Raw genomic sequence first — 22959 nt, forward strand, 5'->3', positions numbered from 1 at the left:
GCCAATCACAATCTAACGCTGACCCTGTCAATCACAAGCAGTGAGGGTCAAACTAAAGAAAAACGAAGAGGCGAAATGCTGAATTGCTATACAGATTTGCCTCACAGTCTACAGAGCAAAAAACACATAAATACAATATACGCTATACCAGTATTTGTTCACACAGTGCAGTGGTTTTACTGGACCTAGATTAAAACTCATGTGATGCATAAATGAAAGTAAGAAGTCCAGTTGCCGCTGAACATTGCATTTGTGTTAACCATGACCTGGATGAGCGAGATGTATGAAGCATTTGTTTTTAATGGGTCCACTTTTGAAGAAAATGGCCAACGTTCAACTTGCTTTTAATGGCTTTAGTTTAGGGTGTAAATGTACATTAATGCTTGTAAATTTCCCTCCGACTTCCCCATATTAAAATATTGCTCAGCTTATTGCTGAAAAACTCCTTCTGATGACATCACCCGGAGGAGTTTTTAAATCATTAGGGGCTCAGATGATGTCCTCTGTAAGAGCTCTGGAAAAGCAGGTTGGCCTTGAAGACAAACTACATAGTACAAGCAACAAGACAGGTCATCTGCAGACATTTCTCACACAGAAGTAGAGACATATTTTGAAGTAGGGATATCAGAGGGAAGTTTGATGACATCCGTTTACATGTGTTACTCAAACTAGAACCAAAAGAAGCAAGCACAATATAAGTGAATGCGCCCGTTGGGTGTATTGGTAAAGTTGGTAAAGTGTTGCATTTTATGCTGCTTAATAGATTAGTGTGGTAAAATCTTGGGTGGGTAATGTTGTAGACTTTACCTACTGTAGAACTGTACTGCACCGACCATGAATAAGGGATTCAGGTATCTGCATCATTTCACTTACTGGATTCCCATCAGGGCCAGGAGGTCCCCTCTCTCCAAAGTCACCAGGAAATCCCTAAACACACAAACGGACAGGATAGTCATGTGACCAGAGGGGGAACTCTGTGTCTTTTTCATTCTCATTTGGTTAAAAGACCCATTTTGATGTTGAATTTATTTAGATGTCACATTGGTTGCCCGTGAAGTTCCAACAGCAAGCACAGCAGATCAACAAAGTGCTTCCCAAAACAGAAAGTTGCCGAGTACAGCAAATCCCAACAAACGTGCTCCCAGCTCCTCATTCCAGTGAGACCAGCAGGAAATTCCACAGCTGAGTGTTCCCGAGCGACCGTGTGTCTGTGTTTGCACACGCTGGCACAGGGCATTCGGCTAAACCCCAAGGACTTGCCTAAATGGCCAAATAAAGCTGCTTGGCCCAGGAATTGCTGACTGGTTCCCTTTTTTTCGCTCAGAGCTTGTAATTCCATTATAAAGGCAGAACAAGAGGAATAACGAAATGTGGAGGCCACACACTCGACGTGTGCATGTCCGTGTGCCAAGGTGAACATACAACCCATCACACAACATGGCTCAGATGTCGCCTACAGAAAGCAAGTCCTATGGTTAAACAGGTAAAAAGTGGAGGAGAGATCTTTTCTCTCTCTCACTGTCTCTTTCTGCAGCCAGAGAGGACAAGTTCAAATGAAAGTATGAAGACCTCAAGAGATGGCAGACATGAGGACTGTTTGTGTGGAAGAGGCTTCTTCTTACTACTAAGAAAATGTGGATAAAGCAGTAATTGATGCAACATGACGCCCACAGGAAATGTGGAAAAGTTTGCCTCTTTCCAAAACTGTCAATAAGCTACTCGGTTTGATCAGAAACATACGCGCATCTTTGTTCTCGTATTGACATCTTTCAGCAACGTCGGCAAGAGCCTTTTCCTTTGTAACCTCCTCCAACTTTGGGTTGTACTGTGCCCTCTCTGGGTATATGTTAGCCCGTTCTTCACAGCTTAACTGTTTTACCAGATCTCATGGTTGTCTGCTGTGTACAGCCTTCCTCAAATCTACCAACAGGTTCTTCATAAAATTTAAGTCTGGAGACTGGGAAGACCGTCTGGTAAAACATTCACCTTATTCTACCTCATGAAGAATTAGCTGTTATCAGGCTTTTATAAAGATTACACGCATGATTTTACATCTTAAAAGTTAAATACCTAAAAGGATTTATCAAGGGGAATACAAATATTTGCAATCGTATAATTTTCATCTTTTTCTTTCTTTTAAGACGCCCCTTGACCTTTTTTTTTGTCACTTCTGATAATGAAGGAGCATCTTGACAAGCTGAATATATATTAAATATTACGTCGATCAAAAAAACATTATGTGTTTTACTCTTTTTGCCATAAGGGGATGCAATCGTTTTCACCCAACTGTTTATGGTGGGTGTCTTTCCTGTTTTTTTATTGGTGAGGTTGACACATGACAGAGCGGAGCTTTTAAAAACCATAGCGTGCAAAAAGTCTCACTATTTGCTAGTGAAAATCTCATGCAACTTAAACACACATGGCGACTCTCTCTTGTCTGTCTCTGCTATATTGCTGTTGTGCTGAATCAGGGCAGAGGAAACCTTCTAACACTAAGTGACTGACCTCACTTTTCACCACAAAGGGAAAGAGAAACTGCTTGCTCATGACTTTGCTATAACAAGCATACTTTTAGACCTCAGTGTATATCACTAACGGTTACTGCATTTTATATATATATATATATATGTTTTTTTTAAAAAGCCATGTCCAACGAGACTGGGCCTGTGAGAGTATCAGATTTACATAAGTGGTTATGTGCTGTATTACCATTTTCCCTCTAAGCTTGAAAGGATGGGAAATTTACTTCCAGGCGCCAATGACTATAGTCTACTCCGGTCTGTGGCCAAAGGCTCTGTAGAGCCAAAGCCATAACTGACACATCAAATTATCATATCAGTCTAATGCACCACTAGCACAGTAATATGCCCAATGTTTAATAGTGTTTCATAATCACTTTCAGAGAGAGAGAATTCAACCTACAAGACTTACAGAAGAGGAATCACAGACTTCAACAATCAGATAAGTCATTTTTGGTTTTAAAAAGGTAACTGGCACCAATACGGTGTTACAATATTTGCTCATTTCTTCCCTATTCACACTACAGTACAGCCTCTGTCAGACTAATGGTCATTTAAAACACAAATGGCCATTAGTAGCTCCGAAAGCTAAAATAGTTCCGCACTACAGTAAAAGTCTATAGATCAACACATCATATTTTCACTGTCATGAGACTGCTATAAAAATGTTGTTTGAGAAGTATGTTTAGAGAAAACTTTACCGGCCTACCCATCTTGCCCTTCTCCCCATGAACGCCAGGAATGCCCTGGAAACAGGAAAGAAAACAAAGTTGACAGACAGAGAGACAAAAATCGATAAGGAACTACAGGGGTAATAAAAGTGCACATAGAAATTAATGTTATCAGGTAGACTAATCGGAAATGTGGCTGTGATGCACTTAACCGTAGTTTCTCTGAAATGTAACAGTAAATGTTACAGTATAGAGAAACATTTCATTTTTAAAACTGCAAAGATGGCTGGAGCTTTCAAGATCACATAATAATCATCATCATCATCATCATCATCTTACTTAGGAAGTGATCAACTTTGAAAGTAAAATGAAGACGTCCTTAAAGATTTTTTATTTTTATGTTATAAGTTCATGTACCATATTTCATAGAAACCCCAACATGTTGTATTAAATGACCAGACTGACTGACACAGTAAAGAGCTATCACTTGGCCAAAATGGCTAAAAATGAAAAACAGATTACAAAATACTTCATCCGAAATTCCCAAGAGATTTGGTACCACTGATCCACTGTCCTGAAGGCTCATGGCAATCTGAGTCTTGGCTGAGTTTAACAAAATTTTAATAAATATTGTAACCTCATCCAAGATACCACTATCTTGGGGGCTAGGGTGTAGGCTAGATGGCCCCAGGCTTGATACAACAACATATGACTTTGGGTATTAATAGAGATTTGGTGCAGTGTGCCTGCAGTATTTTAAGAAATTAATATATAATACACAGCCATATAACAGGCATCAACTCTTAAACCCACTAATACTCACTCTCTCACCGTCAGGACCGGGAAGGCCAAAAAGTCCAGCGATGCCAATGTGACCCTAGAAAAATAAATAAAAGATAGCGTGGAGAAACAGACAAGGCAAACATAGGAAAATAATATCAGTGCACAAAGGGACACAATGAGATTTAGCAGAGGTACATCTCTACAGAGATGTGAGGTGTGTTGCTTTGATCTGTTACAGCACCACAGGATGTTTGCTACTGGTCTTGAAGACCCAAGCCTTGAGGCAAGTGTATATGCCCATGGACTGCATGGTGCTGGCTTCCACGATGTAGTCCAAGGGCACATACCCTCACATCAGGGATCTCTGAAGACCTCTCCTGCCAAACCTGCTTAATGGAAGAATGGGGGGGGGGGGCGGGGGGTTCAGGGAGAACTGGCAAAAGGAGCAGTAATATAAATTACAATGACATTAATTGAGAATGTAATATCTGAATGCATTATGGCTACAAGCTGCAGCAGAACATTATAGTTAAGTTTTATGATTTGTACAAGAACAGAAGGCCCAAAACAAAACAAAAGTTAAAGTGTTCAAAAGGCTAAAGTTAGCTGCTTCTAAAGTATTTTAAACATACAAACAGGAACCATTTGTCGTTTTCATCACGGAGTTAACGAGGGCGGAGCAGTAGTGTTTACGATGCGGCCTTTTACAGTATATACCCACACTGGTAAAGCAATTATCATTCAAAAAGTGAAAGTTCAACATGTTTGCTGTACAGACACGATACAAGCTTCTCTACCCTGTGGTCTGAATAAGTGTAGAGGACAAAAACATTAAATAAAAGTGACGAGAGTGCTCGAAACACTTAAGGCCTTACGAGGATATACAGACATAATTTTCACAAAGCATCTTTTATTAGTTTACCACAGACAAAACTTGATGCTTTAAAGAGTCGGACATTTACTGTAACAAATCCATGCAAAAGACTTTGGTTTCCAACTTGTATGGTACTTACCCTGACTCCTTTTGCCCCCATTCTTCCTACAGGCCCAGGTAAACCCTAAATGTACCAAGTGACAAAACATATTTCTGTGGTTATGGCAGTGGGGGAAACTGTATTTTTGATCCTGTAAATATACTTTATTTTTAGGAAAACAAAGTAAAATGTTTGGATGATCTAACTAGGTTAGTTATTCTTGCTACTTGAAACGTAGCTGTAATCTAGATTTTTGCATCCTGTTGGCTGCATCTGCAGTGTTATTACTTCAGCAGCATTCACATACATTTGAGAGTCAGTGCCAGCAAACCAACAAGCATAGCACAAGCACCCAGCCCCCCTCCAAAATGACTCTTAGCTCAAGAGAAGTCCACACAGCCAAGAGCAGAATCTGGACATAAACCTACAGCCCCAGTGATTCACAGAGTACAGATGGTAGGGGGTGCTAAAACCTAATCCACCGCACACCACTCGGTATCTATAGGGATGATGGTTCTGACATTGAGCACACTGAGGAAAGCCCAGAGACCCGTGCCTGAACTCCATCTTATCATAAACATTCTGATAGTGCAAGCGAGTGAGCAGCTGTCCAGCTGTTTTTTAAAGTGTAAATTTGCCTTAGGCTAAGGGGAAAACACATTTTAAATGCAGAAAAACAACTCTATTGCTCCCCAGCTTTGACATCTTAAGTTAAACGTTATTCCTAGAAGTAGGCAAGGACCAATGCTCACAGTTTGGAAGGACAGAGGAAGCTTATTCGTACCCAGAAAGCTGAAACATTAGTCATACTTTTATTACCTTTTCTTTCTTCAGGGTAATACCTACTATGGCAACCTTTCAACATTTTATTTCCTTGCTAGACCCAAAGGCATCCGCTGCTGAAATTCCACCATAAGAACTTCAGCAGTTTAGAACTGTTTGTCTCATCTTCTGGGGCTTTTTTTCCTCCCCGTCATTCAGCAGCTAAAACTGTTTTGATTTGGATTTACCAAATTAGGTTTTTTGATACTGCCACGGAGACCCCCGTGGCTAACGAGTTTTTTACCATCATTCAATAACTTTAAATTTCATTTTCTAGCTTCAAACACACAAAGATTCAACACCCCCCATTAATTTCAGTTTTATTCGTTAATGAAAAATTACAATCTGAAATCTCATTTTAGAAAAAGGTCACCGCGCCCCCCCCCCCCCCAAGTATTTTTTGGAAAGCTAAATTTATATTCATGTTCAACAGGGATGACTTCTAGCCCCCAAGCCTGTGTGTGTGTGTGTGTGTGTGTGTTGCTCTCTTTCCATGTCCATGTGAGTGTGTGTGGCCCTGCTCAACCAGCACCGCGACACTAGATTTACTGCACCTGCCTGCCAGGATAGCCTTTGGCCCCAGGGCTTCCATCATCTCCCCGTTCACCCTGTTGAGAAAAACACAGAACAAAATCGGCACCACAGGAAAGCGACAGATTAAAATATGGAAAAAGGGACTGAAGGACGGATGGAAGGAAACTGTATTCACCAGGAAAAAGGTTTATGTACATATAGATTCTGTTGGCGCCTCAGTGATTGCAATAATAAGAAATCAGCAAACAAGCAACCACTATATTTATGAAGTAATAAACAACAGTCAATCGGCCCTATAGAAGAATTTAAATCTCTAAGCTTTTCAATAAAGACCTTTTGTTCAGTCGATAAAGCGTTGCCTAAGGAAAGGCGCCACTGCAGATATTGCAACTCTAGCCATTCAATTAATCCGACAGTAAGTACCATTATAATGCGGTTGAGCCACATGCTGTAAAGACTACTGTGAGCGCAGTTTTGCCTTAATGTGTTTATCCTCATCAACCAGAGTGCAAGTCATGAGTCATTTCTCGTTTGTGGCGAGACCGAACAAAATGCATCCCTCCGCGAGTAATGTTTAATTCGAGATGTATGGTAAGAGGAAAAGGGGATTGGTTAGGGGAGGCATGCAAGAAATTACAGGCTGTGTGTACAGTATTCTTAAAGCCAACCACATTCATTTATACATTCACAAGAGTTAGGTTTCAGTTATCTAGTATACAGCAAGTGTTGGTTAATTTATGTTTTGAAAAAGACAAGTTTTTACTTAGAATTACATGAAAACGCTTTATAACGGACACATTTGCAGCCATGAAAGCAGCAGTTAATATGGTAAAATATACACTTAGTCACCTCTTTATAACATAAATCTGTATAATTAACACAGTCAAGTACTAGGGGACTGGAATACTGTATCTTTAAATTTCTGATATATATATATATTTTTAATCCCTCCCATTTACACTCACAGGGGAGGCAGAATATTGGTAATCTCATCAAACACAATAAAGTCCAGTACAATATGGAAAACAAACAATCAATATAGCGTTAATGCCAAAATGTTATTTTAACTGTCCTGACCAAAAAAAAAAAAAAAAAAAAAAAAAAAAAAAAAGTACAGGCGATATAAAAGTAAACTTTATGGCACAAGTTTTACTGGATCGCATTAGATTGAACACGTGTACCTCATAAAATTGAAACGGAGTGTCAGAAAGGAATGTTGTACAGTGCAGCAGGAAGTATGCGATGCAAAATAAGCCAAGAGAAAAACAGTAGGTCAAATTATTTCATTACAAAACGTTATTATTAATGAAGTGATTGACACTCATTTAAAGGGTTTGCAGTTTGTGAAAGGAGCCATGGTGCAATGATGCAGAGGATTTTCTGATTATATCTCTTGTGCTCTACACTAACACAAGGAGGCAAAAATGCAGCACACATTCAAGCATCCAGGTGATGCGACACTTTCCTGTCAGCAGTGATGTGTAATCAATTGAATTCCACTGGTCGACAGGTGGTGCCAGCAAGGCATCAATAAATAAAGTAAAAAAAAAAAAAAAAAAGCTGCTAGCCTTGATAAAGATGGACAGACACTTTAGTCCTTTAGCAAGGGCTTGATTACAAGTGAGGTACAAAGCAAGCAAAATTAGGTAGAAAAAACTAAAGCAAAGTCACATGAGAAGACATGTTTCAGTTTCATGAAACGCAAGTGCAAGAGAGGAAAGATAAATTTAGTGTAGGTCAAGGATTTGGTTTCGTATATTTAAACACAATTGTAAATCCCATGGATACACACAGGACATTTGGTTATAAACTCCAGTAAGTATGATTTTTGCTCTCTAGAAATTTTAAATAAGCTTCACCAATTTTACCAGTCAACCAGGAGCGTCTGCAGCAGGTAAGGAGTAATGGTTTTCTGGCACAAGGTGTCGCCAGTTATCTTCCTTGCACTAGAAAACAGCTAAATCGACTGCACCAACAACAGTACCAAGCTTCAGGTTACAGAGGCCAACAATAACAGGGTTCGGCGGATGTGCATGTTTAACCATGCGCTGGCAAAGTCATCCTACAGAGAAAAGAGGGAATCGTCTCTAAAGAAAAGTCTCTAGGGGACAGGAAAAGTTTTGTTTGGTTTTGGGTTTGTTTTTTTTAACACTGTGACACAGCACTTTCTTCTCACAGACAGCACACAAAAATGTGACTCAGGAAGGAGGGAAAACAAGAGGAGGAATAGCATAGGGTGTCCAAACTATTTAGCCCACTTGTATCTCTGCCAAAAATAACATATTTCCCGCCAAGAATCCCGGACAACTAATGTCTAATGTCTATAGTAAGCCCTCTTTTTTTTTAATGTAGTCTGTTAATATTATTTCTCTGCCATTCCCTCCCTTTCTGCTGTTTTGTAACTATAAATGGAAAGACATGCTGGAGTCTTATGGTGACTGTCTCTGAAGAATCTTAGCTCTTCTATTCAGTGAGTAAACACACACGGGCTGCAGCCCTCAGACAGACAAAGGGCACACACTGGCTTCAGTCAGGATGATAAACCATCAAAAGCACAAAGGAGGGTGAGGGGGGGTGTCCGAGGAGCCACAGAAATAAGATGGGACTCCTGTGCAATTGCAATTTCGCAAGTTTTCTTTATTTTAGGCAATGCTGGGTGGTCCAGACAGTAGTGTTTATGGACAACAATATCAACTGTGAAGACCATTGTCCATTAGTTGTCATTGAGCACATATGAATTTAATCCTACAGACCTCAGCATCCCAGCCTGATGCTTTACCCACTAAGCTACCAGAAGTGGAAGCCTAAGAAAAATGACACCATGGAGGTGACAGAAAACCAGCTGAAGAGCTAGGTTAAAAAAGAACGAAAGAAAAAAAAAAAAAAAAAACAGCCAGAGACCTGCAAAAGTCCTTGCTAGCAAAAGAAATAAAAGTCCACATTCCCACAGTCAAGTGCAGTCTGCCTCTCTGGTGTGTTTGATGTCTGGAAGTAAGCAAGGGCTTACTGCATGCTTTTATGAGGAGAGGAACACCATTCCCACATTCAAACATGGTGGAGGCTTACTGGCGTTTGGGGTGGGTGGGGGGGTACATGTCTGCATCAGGCACTGGGGCTCTGCATAAAGTGTGAGTAAAAATGAATGCAGCCCAAAACATAAAGATTTTAAAGCAAAGCCTCACCATCAGTCAAAAAGCTTAAAATGAAGAGGCCCTGTATCCTTCAACAAGACAATGAACCAAAGCAAGATTTGAAGAAGGCTGTTCTGTACAGGGCAGACAACCAAGCAAGCTGGTAGATTTTGAACAATTAAGCCTTGAAAAATACCTGAAGGGATAGAAAACCGTGCTTAGAGGGCACCGAGAGACACTGGAGGAGGTTGTAAAAGGCAAAGGACATAGAAAGTATTAGACAACGCCTCATAAAGGGGAATGCAAACTTTTGCTATACATAGTAAATATAGCTTTCTTTTTTATAAACTTCGTGACCATTTTTGTTACTTCTGATGAAGAATTACTGTACCAGCTGAAGGTGAATTCAATATTATATTTAAGAAAAACAAAAGTAATTTTTTCCCGTTAACACAGTGTGACATCAATTCCCCCCCTCCCCCCTCTATTACTGGAAAATAAAGTACTCACAGGTTCACCTGGGAGGCCAGAAGGACCAGGATGACCTTTTTGTCCCTGTTGATAGAGAAACAATAGATTAGAATTTATTGACATAGATAAGAGTTTACATAAATAAGTAAAATTATAACAGCACATGATGTGCTCTGCAGACAGTGATTAAGTCAGTTGTGTGTCGTTCGAAGCTCCAAATGAACCCAGCCAGGACCGAAATTACGTTGAAAGACTTTCCAGTCGCCTTAAAGAAGCTTTCACCTTGTTTCCTTGTAAAATGTTCAATAACCTAGTTTGACAAATAAACTTAATAGCTGTGAAAATAATACAGCACTTGACTGGTTCACCCTGAATAAACCAATCTTTTCAGTTTTATATACAACAACAACAACAACAATAGAGTTTTTATTTATAGTTGCAGTACAGCTGCTTGGCTTTGAGTCTGTCTCCTCACTGCCATCAAAATGAATTAATTAAAGCAGCGAACCATTTTTAATCAGCGATACCCACAAGGGTAATTAGCGGTCACTCTGTGATCTCCGATGAGCCTGCCAGCTGGTTGCATAACGTATTAATCTTTTCACAATCAAGGCCTACAGTGGCGTAGATAGAGTCATACGTAGTTATCGCTGAGGGAATAGATCCATCCCCTCAAGTGTGAAGTCATTAGCCACCAGCTGTGTTGGCCTGTCGGCGGCAGAACTAGTAATCCACAGGCAGCCTGAGACTGGTGCAAAAAATTTGAATCAGTGTAAACAAGCTAGCCGCCATCAAGAGCCACACAAAGCCCTCAAGGCTGCCACAATAGTGTATACATTAGGATTAGCATGTCCTCCTGCAAACGTCCTGCGGGAGATTCTGGAGTCTCGATAGGAAGCAGGGCTCAACCTTAAAAGCTGCTTCACTGAGTTTATGCAAGCGTCAGTGATGAAACAAGGGAAGGGAATGCAACAAGATTAAAAACGTTTTAAGACTGCTCTTAGATTATTTTCCTGAGAGAAAAATAACTTGGCACTTTTTGTTTTCTCTCGAGAAGCTAAAAAATGCGAAAGATAACACAGAATGCAGTGTACAATTAAACAAGCCTAACAAAAACTTTTTTTGCTCCTCCTAAACTGAGATTTTTCACTTAAAGGAACAGTTTAAATATGTTTATTCACTATTGTATCTCTCATGATTAGCAAAAACACTGGACTGAGAAAAACAATTGGCACATTTTAATAAAATATCCCACTTACCAGCCCCAATTGTCAATCAACATGTATGTTTAATTCCCAGAAATGTAAAAGTAATAAAAAAAATATAATATTGGTTTTAAAAGCGATTGGTTGGTTCACCATTTCCCTGTTTACAGTCTTAATAACCTTAATCTAATCATTATTTAGATTTTACACCACATCCCAGCTTTTCTGCAGATTGGATATTTACTATAATCTAATCTAAATCTAAATCCACCAAAAAGGTTTATGGTGCCTGACGTCTATGGCAGATGTGTATGTCTCGTAAATCAATTAACACTAGTACTGTAGCCAATAATAATAATGATATTAATAATAATAATAATAATAATAATAATAATAATAATAATAAGCCCTGCATGTGCGTCCTTTTTGGAAAGCGTGGATCTTTGTGTTCCAAAATTAGGTGGAGTGGGTTTGAAACCCATTTTGTTGCAAAGCTTGAGTTAATACTGATGGACCCACTGGTGGTTCAGGCAGAGTTGAAGGGCTGAGGCAGAGAGAGAATGACAGGCCTTAAGCAGTTAGTTAAATCATTCCACAAGGCCGATGTCTCACGTATATCAAAATGCAGATGTTGGCCCACAGTATAGTCTTAATGTCACAGCCACGAACCAATGCACGACGACTTGAGCCAAGGATGCCATCATGAGGTGTGAAGTGACACTGACACCATCAGCAGGAAGGAGAAGGTGCATTCACAAATGTGTGTAACGGATTTAAAAAAAAACATTTACTAGCAGAGCTTTTAAAATGATCAAATGTTGGTGAACACAAAATTCTATATGGAAACTATTTTTAAAGGTTTCCCAACACATCCCGCAACAAAGCCAGATGCTTGTCTGTTGTCCACGGTAATTCTATCAGATGCTGTTCTACTCTAGTTCCGTCAACTCCTTTATTAAGCTATTTATCTGCAGCATGTGCTTTGAGTTGGAAATCTCTGACAGGATTCTGGGGATTAAATGAGTCTCCTGCACTGCCGCCATAAAAAGACAAAAGAATGTGCTTCGGCCTTCGAGTAAGGTCAGATCAGCAGAGTTCAGTGACGACAGGGGAAATAAGTCTGTCTGATGTGAGTGTGCGCATGTGTGTCATATAGGTAAAAAACAAAAAAATAATTGACAGCTTTCGCAGTTCTGTAAATCATCTGTGTGACAAAGATGGCGAGGAGTCACATTCTCCATTAGTTCTCCCTGCCTGTATGTAGCAAACTGTTTTAATTAGTGTAACTTGCAGCAGATCAACTCTGCAGCTAACAGGCAGCAGCAGCAGCAGCAGCTGCTGTGTCTCCCCTGCTAAATGTTCTTTCCATAGATTTTTATTTTTATTATAACATAACTTTTTCCCCACCTGGCAAGCCTCACATTTCTTTCTTGGACAAATCACACTCAGCACATAAAGGTACGAGAATGTTATTGGACACAGCTGAGCAACAGGAAGGAAAGATTTCCAGGGCTGCACAGCTAATAAAATGCTGAGCATTATTTCAGTTTGCCATGATCACACATGGCTGTGTCGAAGGCACACTGGTCCAAGGCCGCTTACTTTACAGTGCAGACCGCTGACCGACTCCCAGGCAACCTTCCTATTACATCTTTACACGTTTCCCACAGCGAGAAAGGTTTTCTCTGGCAACGGGCCAGGGACTGAGGAGAACACTCAGCGAAAAGGGTCTATAAAAGTGAGGCGGGTTGGATAAAAACAGACAAAAGAACAAACCTCCAGCTTCAACTGTGGCAGATGACGGAATTTCTGTGCAATTTAAATACAAAAGTGCACTGTAAGGGGTTTTGGCTTCCTGTCCCAGAGTATGATCAAAAAAAAAAAAAAAAAAAGTCTAAGAATTAAGAACAGCTGCAAGCAATGAGGTGTCTGGTGGCTTTCAGCAGAGCCCGGCTGATTGCCTTGCTTTTACAAGCTGGATACCAACTGCATTTTAATACGTTGTATGGCTGTCAGCAGTTACTTGTGCAAAAGAGTCTTTAACGCTAACACAAAGTTCACCAGGGGGACCAGAATCCCACCCGAACTGAACATCAGAACAGGAAAAAAGAAACAGAAAAGGGGGGGGTCTGTTAGCACTGCTCAACCTCAGCTAAAATGTTGGTCCACACCCAGCCAACATCCACAATTACCATAAATCAGCAGGAAGGTATGAGCCTCTTCCCATGACTCCATTTTCCATGACTCACAAGGTGAGAGGAGGCTTTCTTTCTTAAAGCGCGAGTCCTCCCCACCACTACAGTGACTGACCAGATGGTTTTTCACAGTCAGCGCTGTCAGATTGCATAATAGATTGTTGAAGCTCCCGCCAAGGCTTTTATTACACTTGTACTATTGTGTCCCAAATGAGGGCAGGGGTGTTTGGGTGTGTGTGTGTGGGTCTCAGAAAGAACGAAAGCTGCTTACAGAGATTTACACATATTGTGGCAGTGTCTTTAATTAGTATTCTTCTGGCATCTAAAACCAGCCTCACTATGACCTTTACTGTACTCATGCACAGCTTTCATTTCTATATATCCAAGAGTGTAATTCTGACAGCAAACCTCAAAAGTAGCAGTGTGATGATAAACTGCCGAGTGTCATTTAGAAGAAGGCCAGTCTGCCTTTTTTTTTTTCTCTCTCTTTCTCTCCACGAGCTTTTATGACTTTGTTTTTCTGAAGAGATGCTGCTGCAACAGACTGTCAGGTAATTGAGTGACTCTTGCTGCAAGGTTTCCCCCTTTATAAATCACATTTTATCCAAGAAGAAAAATCCTTTTTGAACAACATTAAATCACTTCCTCATTTAAATCTTGGCGGTATCCTGCTACTAAATAACTAGGGTGGGGCCCCTGCTTGAAAAAGCTGATGAGCCTTAATGAATTTCATGCATTTGGGTTTTAAATATATCCCACAGCGTTTGTGTTGTTTCCAAGTTAAATCTGAGGGAAATGCTGCATTTGTGACTTTTCTGGAAAGGAAATTACCTCCACGTGGTCGCCCTCTCCAGTTCTGCGAGGCATCGGACAGCAGAGACGGCAGAGTAACTTGGTTGTCAGTTGCAGCACAAATCCTCCAACAATGGTTAAAGTTACCTTTTCCCTACGAAAAACAAACTCTCAGAACTAACAATTATTGGCCGATACAGCTTATTCCTCAGAGGAGCACTTCCATTGTTGCCCCTAACCTATCCTCTTCAAGTTTGTATCCCAGAGCAAAGACTGCTCTGAATCCCACCTGCTGCTAATCTTAAGTGCACTAGTGCCACTGTGTTTTCTTTTCCTTTTAACGTCGAAGGTAGAGTTCAATTTCATTGTTTATTTCAGTTCCTGAAATAAATAATACTGAAATAAATTTCAGTTCCTTTCAGTTTTCCAGAGAAAAAAGGAGATCTAAATATAATCAAAACAACTTTCGTCCTGCAAAAAAATGACATGCTAAACGCTATTTATTCTTACTATGCATGCGATAGTCAGGTCCTTCATTAAAAATAATTTTAAAGTGAAGTAGACAGAATTCCAAACAATTCTGTCTACTTCTACTACTGTGCAGGGTGGTGGTAAAATAGGTGTATGTGGCCCTGTGAACTTTTCACAATCAGGTGACATGACGCCACACTCAAACTGGCAGCTACAGGACTTTCCACAAGTGCAGAGAGTAGGGCCCAGAGCCAATGGACGTGAGCCTGTTTCACATATGATCTCCAGACAACGTCAGGAGAAAAATCAGCCTGGACTTTGTCCAGAGTTGCGTTACACACAGCAGGAGATCCCACAAGTGAGAAGCATCCTCGTGTGTGAAACTCTACTTGATTTCAATAGGCCATCAGCATGCACAATAGGCAAAGCGTGGAAGTGCTAGACTCCCATCAAAAAGGTTTCATGAGTTCTTATTAACTGGCTCAGAGGGGCAGGTCTATAAACTCTGCGGAGTTGTCAGGTCGTTGACACTTGATGGTCATCTGGGGGTTGTTGTCCTGCCATGCTTTCATGTGAGTTGTTGGAATCTCATGCGTTACTGTGAAGAAATGTGGAGCCGTAGTCCACCGCCTCCGGTTTTTAGATAACAGTTTAGCTTTACCAGGACTTAAATTGTACATTTTTGACAAGCAAAGCCGTATTGTTTTAGATGGTTTGCCATGCAACCCCACCCCCAGTCAAACAGTCTTGAAAGACAGACTAATTTGTTCTATAATTAGTAATATTAACAATTCTTTTGTGATTGACGCTGTTATGTTACATGGTTTCCATTATACGTAAATTGTTATAGATGTTTTACGTATGAGTAACGGGTCAGTTTGTTTACCAAGCTTTGAGAATTTGCAAAAGTTGGAAACATGAAGAATGCGGTCTGTCAGCAGGGTAACAGACTTGGGGAAAAGGTCAAGGAAAGAAGCACAAGGCCATGGCGAAGTTTGCTGTGCTGCTAACCACCACACTCTGTCAGCCCAGCACTGCGGCATGTGAGAAGTCAAATAATGCACAAACAATCCTGAGCAGAACCAGATCACACAGCTAGCACACATTCAAAACTTGCCCTACTTTTCAGGAGAGCTGCTCTGCAGAGAGTGACTGACATAACATGCATTAGACGGGAGCATTTAACACATAGGCTTGACCCAGTAAACTTCTGCTTTCTTCAGCTTCCCTCTTCATTTCGGAGGCCGGCGATACAGATGATGTAACAGGCTAGATATACAAACATTAAAGCCAGAACCCAGGTGTGCTCCTTGATGCCTGCATTATGCTAGGTTGCTTTCCAAACAAGAGCTAAAATATCCATGTTTGGCCGGAACCCCTAGACCGTGCAATTTCACAGACTTCCCCCCTCAAAGGCAGTTTATAGAGTGCTAGAGTTGAGAGAGTACATTTGATTTACAAAACACACACTGATTTTTTACCTTTCGTCCAGCTTGACCAGGCATTCCAGGAGGGCCCGCGATACCAGACTCTCCCTAAAAGGACAAATTAGGCCATATTTAATATATTGGCATATTTACATGGCTGTCTGCCAATTACTGACTGTGTCTGCTAATAATTACAGCATTATGGGGAAAAAAAAGACAAGATTTATACTTTTTGTCCTTTGGGAGCTTGACCAGGGGACAGTCCAGGATCTCCTTTTTGTCCCTAAGAAAAACACACATTACCATACATCATATATCTCTATCTGCACTAGAGTTCCCTGTATATTTTCTACTACAGCAGTCCAGTTTACGGGGAGCAGAGGAGCTTGCAATTCGCATTTACACTATAAAAGAGTAATGAGTTCATCCCAACTATTGACGTGTCTAGCTGCTGTATTTACACAAACTCCCAGTCCATTTATGCCCTCTGGTGACTCAGTTTACACCAAGCCAGCAAGAAGTAATGTGAAGTGAAGTGACCGTGCACATTCTTCTCCCTTTTCGGGCAGTGACAGTTCTATCAGTGCATTCTGGGTCGCGATTCCACACACAATTGCACTGGCAAAAAAACCTGTCCAATAATCTATTCAGGTTTAATGTACACCATTCATGGAGAAAGCAATAATTTCCTGTTCGTGCTTATCATATAAAAGAAACAAATGCATGCAGGAAATATTTGCCACAGTGTGCCGGTTTGACTGTGATAACGCATAAAACTTATCAGCTGAATGAAAATATTTTGACACTCCTGACAAATTGAGGCTTCAATTTGGAAATCTATCTGGCTTTGTGACTTATTTTCTTGGAACCAACTCCTCTTTTCAAATGAGTACAGATGTTTGTCCCATCTTGCTAGTGGCAACTTCACATTAGGAGGTCAGTTTGATTTGACTGTTGTTTAGAAAGTAAAACGTCCTGCATGTCTTTGTGGTCATTTTTTTATGACCAAGCGTAATATATAGACACATGAACCCTGTAGTTTATTAGTGTCCAAAACGTTTGCAGCTCAAGTTAGTAATCTGAAGAATTTAAACTTAAAGCGCAGCAAAATGAGAATGATTTTTTTCTGAAAGCTTAAAAACTTAATAGGCTCTTGTACTTTGCACTGATTATGCGTATTCAATGTCTACTTTAATTAATTCTTTTTTGAGGCTTTTTGTAGTAGTAGGTAAGTGAACATCATCTTGTCTGTTTATTCTCACTACGTCAAGATAAAGTGACATATTCCAAACAAAATTCTCCCTAAAATGTTTTTATCCCATTTCTTAGTTTCTTAAGGCAGAGAGCTGTGCCAGACCAGACAGTCTGCTGTTTGGGTCAAACTGAGCTAGGACAGGTTTGGTTAGACTCCAGTAAACACACATATGAGTTATGGTTTTTCCCTGGTCTAAGCAGGCCAAGCAGCATGGTATCAATTACATTTGGGTTTTTTTCAATGTTTGAAGAGACAGTGGAAAACGATGAAATTCAATGAATTCTAATGGATTATCTCAACACTTGAAATATGAGCCATCTTCCATTTTATTCCAGCTAAGTCTTACATGCAGACTCCTTTGTGATATCAGCCTGACATATTATGGGGTTAAGCCTTTCTGTTGACAATTCAAATCAGCTGGAACACAGACTAATGTCTCATACTTGCAAATGAGTGAGTCAGAAAGACCTAAAACTGCTGCTCTCTCATGAAGGGAAACATTTTAACAGAGTAGAACTGGACTTTGAAGCAACGATGAGGAGACCTCAAACATGCAAACCACTGCAAATCACAAAGAACTGTTAGATGACAAAGAAAACCACAAGATATCCTGACTTTTCAAATGTGCATTATTGTTTAAATGACCTTTTTCATGCCACAGATATGGGGCATAAATGAGTATAACCTCTATAGCATATGTACCACAAACACTGCGTTGTATTTAATAGGTTTCATTTACATCACATGAACATTTTCATACTCATACTACATGCAGCTCTAACAAATGTTGGTCCATTGAGCATCCGCACACTTTGCATCATCTCACTAATACTGTCTATTTACAATACAATTACAATGTGATCCTGTTTTTCACAACGACTGGCGAAGGAGCACAAAAGACTTGATTTATTGGATTCAATTGAGGGGATGTGCGGTTTGAGCAGTGTGTTTTTGATCACTGTTATGTAGGAAAATGTTTCTCCCGCCAAGCTCCTGCAGACTGGGAGTCACCTTTTCATTCAGTTTTTTGCTGTTTAAACTTGCATTCTTTGTAACATCAACAAATTTCATCTCTTCTACACCTTTTACACTTTTTTGCAGTATTCCACACTATAATATGCTCTAAAATACCCCATCTGATCTACATTTATTTGAACTGCTACACTAATCCTTTAAGGACCTTTAAGTAATCACAGACTAGCCTTAGTCAACCAAGCAGAAAAGAATAGATTCTGGCTTTGTTAGAATTTTGGTTGTGGGACCAGTAGGTGTCCCTTTAAGTGTTCGCATCACAAAATTAACAAATAAATGGGGTCTGGACCATATTAATGTGGTGCATTTTTCAAAAACACCTCAGGTATTAACACACCTTTAGTCCAGGTGGTCCAGGATGACCAGGGTTTCCATGTGGGCCAGGAGGACCCTGTAAACAGAAATGCAGAATTAGACCGACATAGCTAATGGGTCAATGTTTAGGCCAAATTAAATGAGCAGCAAAAATCAGAGTTAATACTGTATGGGAGTTATTCACAGATGTATGCACACTGTTTGTGTCACGGAACAGGTCAGCAATGCCCCGGGTTCTACTTCTGTGTTTGTATATATAAGCTCTGCGAGACAAAGTGGGTCCTGCCTGCCTTGCTTGTCTTCCTGTCTGTCGAAATTATGACATATGGATGTGATTTTCCTTGTCACTACACCTTTCCACTGGTTTCTGGGGTCCACCAAAATGAAGACCATCAGACTCCATTCCCCAGTAGCTTTATGCAACAAACTGTAGGTGTCAGTGATATATAATACGCTCAGATGTAATTCCTCGAGCACCCTGTGCCACATGTTTTATTGAAACGGACCATCTCCTGGAAATCAATCCAGGCAGGGAGACTTACAGGAGCAGAAAATAAGAAGACAAGATCTATTTTTTCTGGTTGAAAGGGCTATAAATTCAAGCGCGCTGTAAAGAGGAATTGTTTGGGAAAAATAAACTTTCTGAAGCATCCAAGTGAAGAGTCTTCGGCTCAGCTGTACACTTGAAAGGCTGGGCATGGAAAATCTTCGCCAGGAAATTGAAAGCACTGAAACATGTTCAGATGGCCCCAACAGGAAGCTACTGTGTCTTTAACCTGTTCTTTGAATCGTTCAGTCTTTCCATGTAAAAAGAAACCGGTTCCCCTGAGCTGGAGGTGAAAGTGAGGGATTAGATTTCTCTGAGTCAAAGAAACAGAGGAGGCCAGGAGGTGTAGAGGTACAGTTGGGTGATCCAGCCAGTCTCTGTTATTTATCTGCTCTCTATTGTCACACAGCCCGGGCACCTCCCCTGCTTTCAAACTGGACCGACCTCTCCACTCAAAAGCACTCACTGCTGTACATATGGAGACACTTAGAAGAAGCTCATCTACAGATTTCCCTCTACTCATCTATTCAGAGCATTCCCCCGTTCCTCTCACTCTATACAAAAAAAAAATGTGGAACTCATTATTTACAGATAGAAACCAAAGAGAGGAAGAAATGTAGAGAAATAGGAAGGTCGGGAAGGAATATCACAAATTGCATTCTTGCAGCACATAAGGTGAGGAGGCACGATGCTGATGACAAGGTGGGAGGGTGTTATCCCATTAGAGATGAGAATAATGAGGAGAATGAGTCACTTTGTCCATCTATCTTTGCGTGGGTGAGAAAAGGAATGAAGATCCTCTGTAAAAAACATTTAGTGAACTCCAGCAAATGCACACAAACACATGCACGAGTGCAAATGTAAACCCAGGTCAGCAGCACATACACTAAAACACACACACTCACTCACTCACACCTGCAGCCAGCAGATGAAGGACACCTGTACAGTATGTTAGAGCTGTGACCAGCTTTAAATGTGGACTGATGGATTTTACAGGAGTGACACATGGAGTGTTACTGTTTTTACTGGCCGTTCACCCAGAAAAGTCCTGCTAACACCTTCTCTGGACTGCAAGGCTGGAAACAGTGTTTAGCCCGATCATTATTCAATATCATGCAAATGAAAAATGATCAGAAGTCCTATTCATTCTATTCTGGCAAGACCTTCGGAGCTGCCTGAGTGCTAATTGCTTCCCTAAGATTTCCAATCTGGCAGACAGTGTAGTATGTAAGTACGCAGTAAATGTATTCATATAGCACTATTTAAAAACAGACATCACATTATGCTACACAATATAGCTTTAACATTATGCTATAAAAACATAGAAAAGAAGCGAATAACAGGCTTGAAATGCAGATGTATGCAAATCTCTAAATATAACCACAAGAATCTTGAAATAGATTCTGATGGTAAGTTAGCATAAAGAAATCTAAATAGGCGACTGTGAAAAGTTTAGATGCATCTTTACTACTACTACTTTTAGGGGTTTTGGGAGGTGAAATGAACACAGGAGTAATCTCTCCATGTCAGCTAGAGATCCAATTAGATTAATTTTCTCAATGTTCCTGTGCTCGTAGAACTACAAATGAAGCAAAGCTAAAGGAGGTACTCAAAAGGAAAGAGAACCAAGCATCTCATATTTGTGCTAAAACCATCTGGGCCAGAAACAAACACTTATGTGCAATCAAACCCCTTAAAAGAAAAAAAAGAAAAGAAAAAATACAGCCATTTGAGACTAACATGGTTTACTGTAGATTACTGACTTGGTTATCAATATCGCTAAGCAATATATCAGTGACAGGTTCACTTAAAAAAAAAAAGTTAAAAAATAAAATATGCACTTGAGAATTTTTACAGCAAAAAAAGCATAAAATTGAAACAGGATACAATTGGGGGTTTAACTACAGTCGCTATTGTCTTCTCAACCATTAATCTGCTGATCAGTATTTTCTGTATCAATCAATTCATTGTCCAGTCTCTAAAATTGCAGAATATGTTGAAAAAGTTACCAATCTAAAACAAAACTATTCAAATGCTCATGAGTAAAGCATCAAACAGCATGAGCTTGGGCATTTTTGCTTATTAAATTGGCTAAATGTTTATCTGCTTACCATATCTATTGGTTTATGTAAAAACACACTGTTGTTGCTGCAGCTGGGAACAAAATGCTGCTCATTTGCTGCTCTCCATGTGTGGTAGGTACAGCAGATGTACCACATACAGAGAGCAGCAAATGTAAATATTTTGATCCACAGGGAATTCGTTAAATTAAAAAGTATGTTACAGCATATAAAAATTAATTCTGTAGTTATTCACAGAACATTGAGCAGATTAAAGGTTTACACATGCCCACAGTTTTACTGTCTGTGCTCAGGAACAATTGAGTGCTGATGAACAAACGGACTGTTGCTGGTATGTTTTATAAACCCCCTGTCACTTCCACCTCAACTTTCTAAATGTGCTCCTTATTAGCTCAAGCACAAGCAGTAGTGCAAAACGCATAACCAGTAATGACAGAAAAAAATATATAATAAAAAGCAAACTCATCAAGCCTCTGAGTGGGATTGCTCATTCATGCCTACACATTTAATTCATTGCAGACCAACTTAAATTTTACAACATACATAAATTTATTTGGCTTCTGCACCATGTCATATAGCGTCCATTACTTTAAAATTTATGCAAATCTTTTGTGTTTTACAGACAAGCAGCGTCCTACACTGTCTGCACACGGGCAGGTCAGTTTCTCTCCACAAAGCCTTCTTTGATCCACTCAAGCCTTCCCCTTCAGGGCTGAGTGAACACCGGCGCGTTGCTGGGCTTATGGTGGTGTCGAGGAACGTGGACGTTCTCTCAGGGCTACCAGCGGTGAGACTGTCTGCTCAGTCAGATATGGCACCTTGCGGTCAGAGAGGTAAAGCCCTAATGATACTGTGTCCTTCCAACTGCTGTAAAGATCTTGTGATGAGTAAGAATACCTACACTTTCCCCAGACAGGCTGCACTCTGGACACATCTGGTCAAGCTGCAGTTGTCTTCCAAAGATTATAGTTGCTCACAACAAATCAGGCAAAGCTGGGGGGAAATAATTCATCACAAACCTTCAATTTCTAAAAGACCTTTCATTTCATAAGGTGGCTGGTGTCTAAACTTGTCACACACCATACACAAGAATTTGGGGATTATAAACCGTCAGCAGTATCAAGGAGCCACACTTCTCATGTATAGCCTTTTCAATAAACCTCTTTTCATGTGTAAAATCATGTTATGATTGCTTAAGCAGCATAGATAGGGGGAGTTACTGTCCAATAATGTACAGGGAAGTGCACTTTTTTTCTTAGAGAGAAAATAGTTTTCTATTGTAAATATGACTTTAATTCCAAATATTCGTACAGGCTTTGCCCAGAGTCTGCTGTGGAGCTTTGTGTAGATCATGTGTGGCATTGGTTTCTAATCACATAAACTATCCAGAAAAAGTCTTGATGGTTCACGAAAACAATCAGTAAAAGCCTGAACTGCACCCTCGGGTTTTTTTCCCCCCCTCATGAGTCGGCACGACCTGTATTTGGGTCTCAAGAGCTTGATGATGAATGAGCTCCATAGAGGTCTGTGCACTACTGGACAGAGCCGCTGAGCTCCAGACAGAGCTTTAAATGCCTTTAATAAGACGGGGACAAAGCCCTCTTTCTTCCTTGTTTAAAGAGATTGGGTTCCCACAGCCCACCCCTCTGAGGTCCGACCGTAGGCTGGAGTCTCAAGGGCCGCAGTAGGTAGATCACACACACACACACACACACACACACCTTGGTGCTCTGC

General features: G+C 40.3%; 1 protein-coding gene across 12 annotated transcripts in view; it reads right to left on the reverse strand.

Moving 5' to 3' along the window:
• The window catches only part of col27a1b (collagen, type XXVII, alpha 1b), a 58789-nt gene that overhangs the window by 24751 nt on the left and 11079 nt on the right, over positions 1-22959 (reverse strand). For 8 of the 12 annotated variants that reach the window (XM_067521144.1, XM_067521142.1, XM_067521135.1 and 5 more), the window contains exons 5-14: positions 18620-18673; positions 16225-16278; positions 16050-16103; positions 9945-9989; positions 9631-9672; positions 6324-6377; positions 4987-5031; positions 4014-4067; positions 3221-3265; positions 874-927 (exon numbers count right to left, since the gene is read on the reverse strand). In XM_067521144.1, coding sequence (XP_067377245.1) covers positions 874-927; positions 3221-3265; positions 4014-4067; positions 4987-5031; positions 6324-6377; positions 9631-9672; positions 9945-9989; positions 16050-16103; positions 16225-16278; positions 18620-18673 — 501 coding nt within the window. The remainder of the gene's footprint in view (positions 1-873; positions 928-3220; positions 3266-4013; positions 4068-4986; positions 5032-6323; positions 6378-9630; positions 9673-9944; positions 9990-16049; positions 16104-16224; positions 16279-18619; positions 18674-22959) is intronic. The other 4 variants (XM_067521140.1, XM_067521146.1, XM_067521141.1 and 1 more) reach the window with 3 other exon arrangements.

This window comes from Channa argus, chromosome 11, assembly GCF_033026475.1.
Source record: "Channa argus isolate prfri chromosome 11, Channa argus male v1.0, whole genome shotgun sequence".
Taxonomy (NCBI): Eukaryota; Metazoa; Chordata; class Actinopteri; order Anabantiformes; family Channidae; genus Channa; species Channa argus.